We start from the raw sequence: 12,427 nt of genomic DNA on the forward strand, positions 1-12,427 counted from the left end.
ATCAAATCTTTAATTTTGGCAAAACTTGTGTTTTTCGTAACTCGCAGCCGCCGAATGTTTTCTGGGGCACGCTCAACCCTCCGACATTAGGCAATTAAGAGTAAAATGCTCGCATACGGGTGTTCAGATGAGAAAACAAAAAGTTTAATTGAAATACCAGAACTTTCATTTTCATAGCAGCTTTCGCAGTTTTAGCGTTATTACAATCTAAGCTTTATGTTTTTATTTTATACCGATGCGTTTGATACTGAGATCGCTAACTTGGTCCAAAAAATTGTTAGGATTATGGCAGCTGCGGAAAATTGAAAATTGTTTTGTTCAATCGTATTGAACTAAAACATTTTTTAAGAGCAAAAAATTTTCTTCAGTGTAATCACGGAATTCCGCGGTATTTTTCGTGTTTGAAAAGTGTTAGAAAAATAATTAATTTGAAGAATAGAATGTACTAAACATTGGAAGCAGTTTGCACACACTTTAACTTTTACTGGAAATCGAGAAGTGAGTTTTAGAGCACTTTAATCAATTAGAACTACAAAAGTTGACATTGAAATACAGCGAAGAGATTTTGGCCTACTTAAATAGCATTTATTTAATACAATATTTGATGCATTTTTGGGGAAAAATGTGATATGAACATTGAAAGGGTAGCTTCTTTTTTGGATAGCTGCTCAGTTTTTTGGGTTCCTTTCCTTTCTAGAATTGCCGTCACTTTTCATGGACCTTTCAGTCTCGCCTCCGTCACTGAAACAAACAACTTTCTATTTAAAAAGAAACTTTCACCGCTTTGGCAAAAACAGAAATTACAATTCTGTTTACTTCTCAGAATAATCTATGAGGGCACTAGCATTTATAACTAGCAGCAATTTCTGTTTGATGAGGACTTAAGTGTGTATAATAAGTTGTACGGTGGAAAAACGATTGAGAAAATTAAAGGTTTGGCCAGAAAAATTCCAACAGGGAAGTGTCGTAAATTTCACCTGCAGTTCATAAAAATTTGGCCGAAAAAGAGTTTTTTACTCGTTCAAGAGATTTCTAAAAGTAAAATTAGCCGATCCGAGAAATTGGCCAACGAGGAGGACAAGACAGCCTATGATTTCGAAAGGTGGGATGAACATAAAAGGAACAACATACGAGAGTCGTTCAGTTTCTAAGGAGGAAAGTGAAATGAAAGAAAAGAGGTACGTTTGAGTTTGTTGTTGAGGTGTTCGAGTGACATCATCAGCTTCTGTTCCTCCAGAGACAGCTGGGTGACGTTTCTTCTGGACTGCAGCTGGCGCAGGATGTCCTCAATCTGGCCCTCACTCAGAGACATGTTGGACAGGTCCTCGGCCGCCACGAACTGCGCCAGACTGTTCGTCACTGGAACGAAACCGAAAGAGGATAAAATAATTGCTAACATTCTTAAATAGTCAGTGAAATCAGAGGATTCTCCTACTCAGGGCGGATCTAGGATTTTCTTGAGGGGGGTGCGGATTTTCAAAAAAATTGTCCACTTTTTAGGCCAACCAAATTGAGTTTCTGAACTCTCCCAAATCACTGTAATGACCGTATTTTGACTGAAATTTCTTCCCCGCAGAAAAATTTTAAAAAACGGGCCAAAAATGGCGTTTTTAGGCGCTTTTTAGAAAATTTTCACCAAAAAATTGCGTTTTCGGCGCTCCCTCCCCCTCAAAATAAGTACATATAGGCGCCTAAGGACAAACATGTTAGTTTGACAATCATGCTCGACAAGATCGGTTTGACTTCTTTTTCGAACTTAATTTTTTACTTCTACAATATTTGACTCCGTCTTAGCCGATTTGCTTTGTGAACCAAAGGTACAGGTACAACTATGGATAAATTTTTTAACTAATACTGCCTTATCTAACCATGTGGTTTTCGCCCCATGAATGTAAATAGAGCGAAAACTGGACGATGGATTATGCAAAAGCATTCGAACATAGCCAAAACAGAATTGGAAAAATTTCAATGAACCAAAAAAACCAAACAATAAATTTTTTGAATTTCGAAAAAAAAACATATCATGTAAAAATTATTTTAAATTTCCAACATTTACTGATAGGCACTTTTGTAACCTGATTTGAGAAAACAAGATCAAAATTGATTTTTATTCCACGGGAAAATTTGAAAATTATGGAAACTAACAGTCATTCACGTTTATTTCCGCCATTTGCACTTTCAAAAAAAAGCGTAGTAATTTGCCTTCCTTTTAGTAAAAGAATTCGAAAAAAAACCTTTAAAGAACAGAACTTTTAAGTGTCTTTGCTGCGTTTATTGACACTTAAAAGAAATCTGAGGCGTTGATGAAAAAGTATAACCTCATTCAACATTGATCTAGAAAAAATTATCTGTTGTTCTTTAAATTTTTTACCCCAATTTGTGTATGAAATTTTGTCTTTTTCAGATTGAACGACTTGAATTTTCAACTGAAGCTGTTTCAAGTTAAGAACTTTAACACCACAGTATTTCAACAAGTCACATTTCTGAGATGTATCAAAATCTCTTTTAATTGAAGTTTGATTCAGTGTTAATGTACAAAAGTAACGCTTTCTATAGGTCTTTTGCAGGACAAATCTAAAAAAACGGTTCACCCTCGAAAGTGGTTTTCAGCGGCTTGATTTTAAAAATTTCTAGTGTCAATGAATTAAGTGAAAGTTTTAATTATGTAGTTTTTTCATTTTTTCCGAGAACAGGTTGAAAAATTGTCAGTTTTATGTTTTGGCGGCTTTACTTTTCATATCTTGTTATGTTCGCGCTCTTATTCATTCAAAATATGGAATGCAAAACATTCTCTGCAATAATTAGAAAGGAATGACGCAAAAGCTTGTCAAGACTTAAAGTTTGAAAAGTGGATTTAAATTTTAAGTTTTTGCAGTGGAGTAAGAAACATACTTATAGGTCCAATTTTTTCAAATTTATATGCTTTTATCAAAACTAGTATTTAAGGCAAAACTATTTTGAATTGCAGAAGAAATTGGTCTGATATTTTCTTATTTGAACCACAGAAGTTGAAACATTTGTCAACAAAATCTAGCCATTTTTTGTTTTCATCTCAGAAAGAATGAACATTTTTGTAAAAAAACTTTGAGTCATGATAAATTTTTGCGCCATCACTTATTTGTTATTGGCTAGCTTAACTTGACTTTTATTTACTGAACACACTGGATAGTGAAACCTGCAAAATATCAAAATCGAAAGCGCTAAATAAATTAGAAGTTTTAAAATAAAACAAATAACGCGACCTAAGAAAAAGATTTTGTTGTGTGCAGTAACAGTAAAAAAAACTTCGATATAAAAACGATCATCCTTCGAGAAACTTTAAGGTTCCAATCTGATAATAATTGCAGCAATTTGACGGAAACGCTTTGTTACCTTCATTTGGAATTATTTTCAGTGCGTATATAAATTGGAAACAAAACTGCTCGTTACAGGGCGAAGCCTTGAATCTAGCGGCGACTGCATTTTAACGTCTTTGAACCAACAAAGTGAAAAAACTGATTTTTTTTTTAAATTCTCCCCACACGCTATGCCACGTACAAATTGATGTTCTTAGCTTCTGGTAATGAAGAAATAACACTCAAAATTTTGCCTCAGTTCCATTTGGAACAATTTATGAGCAGATTAAATAGCCACTTAGGCGCTAGTAGCACGAATATTTCGCATGTTAATTGTCCCAAATTAGCCAAATTGGCTGTTTTGAAACCCCAATAATTTTTTGACAGAAAACTACAATGAAAATTCATTTAAAATAGGAGTTTAGCACGTGAATATCTTTCAGATGGTAAAAAAAATTTTATTCAAAAAAGGCTAGTTAAGAAGTCGAAACTGGTCTGGAGAAAAAACCGCCCCGAGCACAAACATTCTCGCTCTTTCTTCGAAAGTCGGAACAACAAAGCGCGCATAAGTTAAAGTTAGTGTTAAGTCTGAAACTTCCAATAACCCCCGTGCCCTCAGGGAGAAATAATAATAAATGAACAATAGTATTTTTCATTTATAGCAGAGCAAATTATATTTATATAGTACAAAAACCGCTTTAAATAACACAAACTTTCAACACAATGCTTAAAAGATTAAAAAACAAATCAAGCTGGCTAAATTTTAGCAACCAACGTGTTTATGAATCAAAGTTCAATTTCAGGCTACTTTTTGAAAAAAAACCGTCGCATTCGTGAGGTGCCAATAATGGGAAAAAAATTGGGGAAAATCGTCTCTTAATCCACCCCTTAGCTTTTGACGCAAAAAAGCCCATCCTTTGCGTTATTTTATTACAACCCATTTTGCTGAAATATTCCAGGACAGAAGCAGAAGGGTACGAAAAACTGCAGCTGAATTGCATTGCCATCCACCAAGTGCATCAAAAAGGTATTGTTTTTTTCAGCTTATCAACATTAAAAACAAGGAAATCGTTTTTCCACCGCAATAAAATCTATCGATGCTTGTTATCTTGTCTTGTCTTTGCTGTATTTCGATTTAAAAATGACTCTAGACTGTGTGAATCTCGTTTAAGATTCCACATGGTGTAATGTTGGTAACTGAAGCTTGAAAAAAAAACAGTACCTTTTGTCTGAGTATGCAAAAATCAAGCCGCCAGATCAAAAGTTAACAAAACGTGCTTTCCAATATGCGATAAATTTTTAGCATTTTAAAATAATGGCCTGCGAATAATTGAATAGAAACTTTTGTTTTTCATGAGATTCAGATGAAGTTCGTATAGTGACGAATAAGTAAAATCCACTTCGATTTTTTTGTTTACACTTGAACTATATCGAGCACGTCACAGCTTCAATGTTGGCAAGTTTGTAGGCCTCTGATGTGTTGTTTACCTGTATCGGGAGGCTGTTGTTTGTTCTGTTGTGTTTTGTGTGACGCAGACGAAGAGGAGAAAGTGGCCGCAGAAGAAGAGGATTTAGGAACAACTCCAGGGAACTAAAAAGAAAACAAATACATTAATTGGAGGTCAAACAATAAGAGAGGTTAATTGCCATGAATTGTTTTAATTTTGGTCCAATTTTCAGCGTCAGCTATTGAATAGAACAGAACGGTTTAGAACAGCGTTCATAAGAATTGCTATTCAAGACGATTTATCCACAAATAAAATGACCAATATACGAGCAGTTCAGCTCCTTATGAAGAACCGCTGTTGTGCCCCTGCTAAAAAGTTCATGCATTTTTGGATAATTTTCTTTGCAGAGTAATGTTGCCTCACCATCATGCAACGTGCACGGATTATGGTGGGTCTCGTACCTCTGACCTTTCGTTTGAGAGGCGGAGACGTAACCACTTCAACACCGCTCACGTCCTTCAACACCGCTATTGTTTTAAACAGGTTTACAACAGCGGTTCGCCGTGATGAGCTGTACAGCTCTTGTGTTGGTCCGTTCCCCCGTGGATAAATGGTCTTAATTGTTTTTATCTCATGAAATTCTGATGAAATGGCACCTTTGAATTCAAGAAATTGGTGTCGAAATAACATATGTGATGATGATGATGATGATGTGGTTGTACAGACAAGAATTTTTTCAAATCTTGGCACCACTAATTGACAGCTTTATCTGGTCCCTTTTTCCTAATTGACAAGTTCTTGAATTCGGAGATAATCTTAGCATGATCTTATAAGCTTTTTCATTTCCAGGAGAATATTTTGATTGAAATATTATTGAACGCAGTAGAAAAAAATCTAATCCCAGACTGGATTTTTCTGAGAGTTTTGCCAAAAAAAGATCTTAATTTCTGCTAATCGAGGTTTTTGCGCTGTTATTATAAACAAAAAAACATTAGATTAGTTTGGTCAAACTTTCTCAACAATGCTATAATTCTTCAAGAGGAAAACTTTTGGTCAAAAACTAACATTTTTTCGGCAATCAACTAACATTTTCAAAACTAGCAATGCCGTAAGAAAAACTTATAATGAATAATAAAACTGAGCATCGTTATTATAGTTTTATGAAAAATAGTACTCATAACCAAAACAAGCAGTTGTTGATTCAACACATTCATATATTCAAAACATGTTAAACCGTAGTTTGACAGAACTCGTCCATTATTTTTGTAATCAAAAACAGTTTGATAGAGACTTCAGAAAGACTGCTTGATTGTAAGCTTCTCGCAAAACATCGAATCTTCAAATTAATGAAAGCCATGCTCTTTGATATTAAAGTTTGTTTTCACAATTTAATATAAAGCAAAGCGCATTATTCTACCTTGAAGGCAAAACATCACAAACACAAATACCGATACAACAAAAAGAGTTTTCAAAAAGAGGCGGATAAGCAGAGCTTTCTGATCGCTTGCAAACCGAACAAAAAACAGTTCTTGAAAAAGCAATGACAAATGGTTTGCTCAGATATTACGTGAAAAAGGTCGTGCTGTTATCTCAGCCAGTTTAAACTTTAATTTACCCCAGGCGCAGATCAAGGAACTTCTCGAGGGGGGGGGGGGGGGGGGGGGATTTTCAAAAAAAAATGGAAAACTTTGTCGACCTTTCGACCAAATTGATTTTCTGAGCTCTCCTAAACCACTATAAAAACACTAGTTTTGCCAAATTTTCTGTGCCGCAGGCAAATTTTTGAAACTTTTGAGAAATTTCGACCAAAAAACCGCGTTTTTTCGGAGAGCGCTGCCCCCTCAAAAATAGTATAGATTGGCGCCAAAGGCGCCTTTAGAAAAATTTTAGGGTCAGTTAGCCAAAAATGGATATCTTAAAATAGTACAAAGAGGGGACCCTTTGAGTCGGCAGGGGGTAGAATCCCTGAAGGGAGGTAGCGTCCACCCTCCCCGCCCCCCTAAATCCGCTACTGATTTACCCAATAATAATGCAATCCGTCGGATTCACAAATCTGCAAAATGTAATACAGTTCAAAAGAGCCGAATAGTTGAAAATAACATATCGACCAGAACCAGCATCCGAATCATATCGTGGAATATGCTATAAGTATCTCATATCAAAATCAACCCCTTTTTGACAACTTGCGCAACTTAATTGACCCTCAAAGAATCAACTTTTGCATGGCAAATTGGTTTAATTATCGAAAGTAAAGAAATTTTCACAAAGCTAAGACACAAAGTCATGACGTTAATCTAGTAGCCAAAATCATGTAACACAAATCATGTAATACACATCTAGTAACACACCAAGCACAAACTTTATGAAACACGAGTTTCACAAAATTAAATACACGACGCATGTTGGAGAAGTTTTTGAGTGCAAAAATTAGATCAAATCCGCTGATTTTGACTTATACTGAAAATCTTGTTTCTTTAAAATTCTTCGATTTAAATACCCATTTTTTGGGCTTTTTAATAAGCACTTTTGCTACGTAGGAGCGTTAACTTCTCAACAAGAGAGCAAAATTCAGTACTTCATCGACTCATTATTTAGCATCGAAAATCAAAATCTTTTTTTTTTCAAACCTCGCTATTTCCTCCCAAAAAAGCCGTTAAAATTGTGTCGCCGATAGAATATTGCATAAAAAAACATGTATTCAGCTTCAAGCTTCGGTTGTAACGGTTAAGTCGACAAAAAGTTTTCTCTTTGTTTCATCCTTCCGGACGTTTTTTTTTTAGTATACATTGATATATCATTGATATATTTCGTGTCTGATAACGTATTTTTGATACCATAATGTTTGCTTCAACTCAATTTGAAATAATTTCATTCGCTGCTTACGTTTAAATAGGACGAAATATATCGCGCGTTAATTATCCAAACTAGCCAAGCTGGCAGTTTTCAAACCACCATATCTTCACAACAAGACTGCCCGTATATCAGGGCAAAACCCTGAATGTTTCGACTGCCCTCCAATCCATATCAAATGGTTTTTGGGAAAAGAAAAAATTGATAAACTTTAAATTTCGGACAAAATCAAAAATCAAGAGTAAAAAATTGAGTCGTACCAAATTAATACGGCTGATTATCTAGCCTATTGTTCCAACAGGTGGCGTGCCTGGAATAGGTGGCGTGCTTGATTTTTGCAGGTGGCGTGCTTGGAATCCCATTTTCTAACCGGAGTCTAGGCTGCAAAATTAATACGACCGATTAGCTAGCCTCAATTCAATTTGGAAAATATTTGTTGAGCGGGATTATTCGCCACGCATAAATAATTCGCGTTACGCTTTCAGCATTACAAATAAAATCTTCAAAACGCGTTTAATTTAGTCCAGAGCATGGCCAAATTGGCAATTTTCAAACTCCCAGAACTTTGCCAAAAATGATCTGAGGTAAAATATATTTTCTATTTGATCTCAGGGAGCCAATGCTTTCATTTACTGAATTGAACGACTGAATGAATTGACCGAATTGAACGAATAAAAAACCACCCCAACTTTCAGATGACATCAAAAAAATGTAGTAAAAAGGGCTTGTTAAAAAGTCACAATTAGTCTGGAGAAAAAACCACCCAGAGCCAAAACAGTCCATCCCTTTCTTTGAAAGATGCATAACAAAGCCGCTCGTATCAGGGCAACGTCCTAAATAATCCGACTCCCCTTTAATATTTTTGCACAAATTTTTGTTAAAACCTTTTTAAAAATTGATACAAGTTCAAAAATAAAGAACTTTTCCGGGAAAATCGTTTCCCAACACAATAAATAAAAAAGGAAGTGACAAAATGACCGTTTTTCAACGAAATGAAAAACTCATATAGCTCTGTTCAAGCTGCTTGGGGTTATATAGAACAAAAATTATCGCAAAAAAAACTTCCCCAAACTAGCCAAATTGTCAATTTCCAAACCCCTTATAAAAAAACTTCCAACCCCCACAAAAACTAATCTTAATTAAAATATGTGTGCTCAGGGCACCAAAACTTTCCAGGTGGTATGAAAATCTGTTTAAAAAGGGCTAGTTAAAAATTCAGTAATTTGTCGTCTGAAGATAAAACTCCGAGCATAAATACTCCATCTTTTCTGCAACAGTCGGAACAAAAAAAATTTTTGTGTGCGCATATCTCTATGAGCGGCAAAAACTTCGCAATTTTTTCATCAGATTAGCTTCTGCTGAAAATTTCTATTTGAAATGAGCGACGAGCGAGGGCAGCTGATGAAAAGTTCCCAGAAAGCTTAGAAAGCATTGAAGTTTTAGACATTTTTCGGCGTTTTTTTTGTTTGTAAGTTTCCAGGCAAAGAATTTTTATTGAAATCACACACACACGCACACACACACAGACACACACACATACACACACACAGACACACACACACACACACACACACACACACACACACTACATGGTGCAATATATATCTTAATTGTGCAAGAAGTAGCAATCAAAAAGGCTTGGTTGAAAAAAATAAGGACAAGAAACTTGATAATTTTTGCGATTGAAGGTAGTTATTTTCGGATAAACTTTTGTTTGAATCAACCTCTCAAAAATCCAGTTGTCAGTTGGAACAATAACCACAATGAACTATCAAGCAATAAAAAGAATAGGAAAAATAAATAGGATTCATCGACAGGCAATTCACCGATACCAACTCTGGGGAGAAAAATTCAGCCGAACGATAATAACTTGAAAACATTGTAGATTTTTTACCATAATAAGCAAAAAAAAAGATTTCAGCAGTTTTCTTTCCATTTTAGATCTTAACTAACATCTTGAGTTTCTGATGTTTTTTCTAAAATTTAAGAAATTACGAACAATTACTTATTTTTTTGCTTCTTTGAAGGTACATCATGAATTTCTCAAAAATTTCAGATATAAACTTTTAAGCAGCAAAAAACAAGTTCGGATCAAATTTATAAACTATTTTGATTTTAGCTAACCGGGGCATGGTTTCCAACAGTAGGGCTAGGTGAGTTCTGACTGGGAATCGATCCTCCACCTCTTGAACTAGAAGCACCGGCATTTGCACTGCTGATTGGCCTTACAGTATTCTGCTGTTGTCTTTGGCCCAAAAGATGCTGTTTTCTTGGAATCGAAGCGGCGCTCGTTGGCCGAGAAATTTGCCCAATCTGACCTGGGCGATTTTGCTCTTCAAATAGAAAACTTCCGTCAATGTATTGACTCGCCACTGCGGGCGGAGAGTTGGTCGGTTTAATGAAATTGTTATAATAACCAGAGTTGCTATTACTGATATAGACCGGTGGTTTGTGATTTGAAGCACCGTCGTATGTTGGTATCGGGGAACGTTTGTTAGCTGACATATTTTCACGAATGCTTTCCCATAATGCATTAATTTCTTCATCCGTTGGGGTTTTATTTAGACTGTATTCGTTATCACTATCGTTGCCATTTTGCTGTTTATTCGGTTGCATTTGCGAGTTTCTTATGTTTTCAATTTCGCTCGGAACATTCTGAGACGCGGGTGGTTTCAGAGGAGCACTTTTGGGTGTAGCCCTGCGAGAGCGATCAGGTGATTCGGCTATTCGCACGCCAGCTCTTGCTGACATTGCACGTGCGTGCGATCGCGGCATCTGCTCGTCTATTTCGTCTTTACACTGAACTTGAACAGTCTCGGCAAAGCGAACTGACCGCTTAGCAGAACCCGGTTTCTCGACCGTTGGAGTTGGAGTTTTGGCAAGACGTTTAGTACTTTGGATATCTAGACTATCCTTAACTTTTATCTGGCAGTTTTCAAGACTGAGTGATCTTTTCAAGATGCTCTTAGGCTGAGGTAGAAATTCATCCATCGCGTCTAACTCTTCGATTTCGTCGGCATTCGACCCGTCGAGCAGTCGGTCAAAGGGAGACGAACTTCGAATTTCAGGCCTGCTTCTATGACTTCCGGTGGAACCGTCTGAATCTTGACGTACAACGGAACTCTTTTGCGTCTGTTTCGCAGTACTCGAACTCTTCGAAGTTTCAGTTTGATGGAGCTTCTCCGGTTTCCTTGCGATTTGGTCCCTAGAACTTTCATCGTTTTCGTTTCTAGAACCCATGTCTTTTTCTCTGCTAATTGGTACAGGTATTAAGGATTTCTGAGGCTGCTGATTATTGAAATCTTGATCTTCGTGCTGAAAGTTCAAATTGACACTAGATTCTTGAGTAGCTATTGATTCGGAACTAAAATTACCGCCACCATTCATTAGATGGGAGCTCAAATCTTGCTTCGGCTTCGCATCGTAAACCTTGTCTACATTACTAGCTGACGAACTTTCAGTCGAACTAACTGACTTTTGACTGTTGTTGTAAATCGACCATTGTGGGTCTATTACATGAGCTACCGTAGGTACAGTTTGAGGACCAAAAGACTGCTGCAAACCGTTCATGTACATTTTAGCCGAATGTTTCAAATCTTTGCTGTTCAGGTTCTGACTTACACCATTCTGAACATCTGAGTTATTTGGCTGAACGACCTCTGTTTTCACGCTTAATTCATTCTGCATATATTTGGTTCGGTCAGCAGTATCTTTCGGGGCGCTTTTCTCAGGTGGCGTGCTTGGAACAGGAGCTACTTGAGCCACCGGTTTGGGACTAGTGGATCCGGGGGAATCCCATTTTCTAATCGGAGTGTAGGCTATGTACTGCAATGGCGTTTTGGCCGCAGCAATAGAAGACCCAGAGGAACTGGTTGTCGGACCAGGTTCCTGTTTGAGACTCCTGGATCCTCCATTCAAATGATCGCCATTAACTGAGGTGAAATTCTGCCCAGCATTTTGAGGACTTGGACTATTGAACCCAATTTGATCATCTTCGTCCCAATTAGTTTTCGTCTCAATAGCTTTCGCAACAGTATTCGCTGAATTGACAGGAAGCGGTTTGCGCTTAATTTGTGCAGTTGTTGGTCTCTGTATAACAACAGATTTACTCGAGCCGTTTCCTTCTTTGTCAGCTTCATTTTTCCACTCGCTTGTTGAGTTCTTCTCATTAGAATCTGAAGTATTTGGTATCTGTGGACTTATTATAGATTTAGCCTGTTCAGCTGAAATCGTTTCAGTGCTTTGTGGAGTTCTGAATTTGAGCCCACTATTAGGAGTCGGAGACTTGTGACTCGGACCCTTTTCAGTTACTGAAGCACCTTCAGGTCTGGTAGCATCATCAAGGGGTTCCGGATTCATTGGCCGCGATGCAGATTTTTTATTCTTTTGATGTTGTTTTTCCAGCTCATTGTCGCTGCTATCCGAATCACCATCTAGAGAATCTTTAGATATCTTCTCTGGTTCGTTTTCAGATGTATGTGTAGTTTTAACATGATCTGGCACCAAAGCAGCCGTTTGATTCAGAGCACGCTGAAAATCCTCGACTGTTTTCTGCTGCATTTCGACTAACTTCTTCTGCTGAATTTCAATCTGTTTCTCGAAGGCGTTTTTGCTAGCGTGAGTATTTGCATGGGAACTGGCAGTCGCTGCTGAGTCTCCCCCGCCAAAATGACTTCGAGTGGGCGCCACGGGTGGTTTGCCTTTTGGGCCAATGCTGTTCATTTGGTATGTTTCTCGACCAATTTTCTCCCGTTGCTCCGTTTCCAAGTGGCCGTCTGAATCGAAAACACGTTT

General features: G+C 37.1%; 1 protein-coding gene across 1 annotated transcript in view; it reads right to left on the minus strand.

Moving 5' to 3' along the window:
• Positions 1–411: 411 nt before the first annotated feature.
• Positions 412–12,427, minus strand: part of LOC134839262 (uncharacterized) — a 354,799-nt gene continuing 342,783 nt past the window's right edge. The window contains exons 8-11 of the mRNA XM_063854757.1: positions 9,758–12,408; positions 4,824–4,926; positions 1,183–1,359; positions 412–741 (exon numbers count right to left, since the gene is read on the minus strand). Of these exons, the coding sequence (XP_063710827.1) occupies positions 713–741; positions 1,183–1,359; positions 4,824–4,926; positions 9,758–12,408 (2,960 nt within the window). The 3' untranslated portion in view covers positions 412–712. The remainder of the gene's footprint in view (positions 742–1,182; positions 1,360–4,823; positions 4,927–9,757; positions 12,409–12,427) is intronic.

The sequence above is a fragment of the Symsagittifera roscoffensis genome, chromosome 2 (genome assembly GCF_963678635.1).
Source record: "Symsagittifera roscoffensis chromosome 2, txSymRosc1.1, whole genome shotgun sequence".
NCBI lineage: Eukaryota > Metazoa > Xenacoelomorpha > Acoela > Convolutidae > Symsagittifera > Symsagittifera roscoffensis.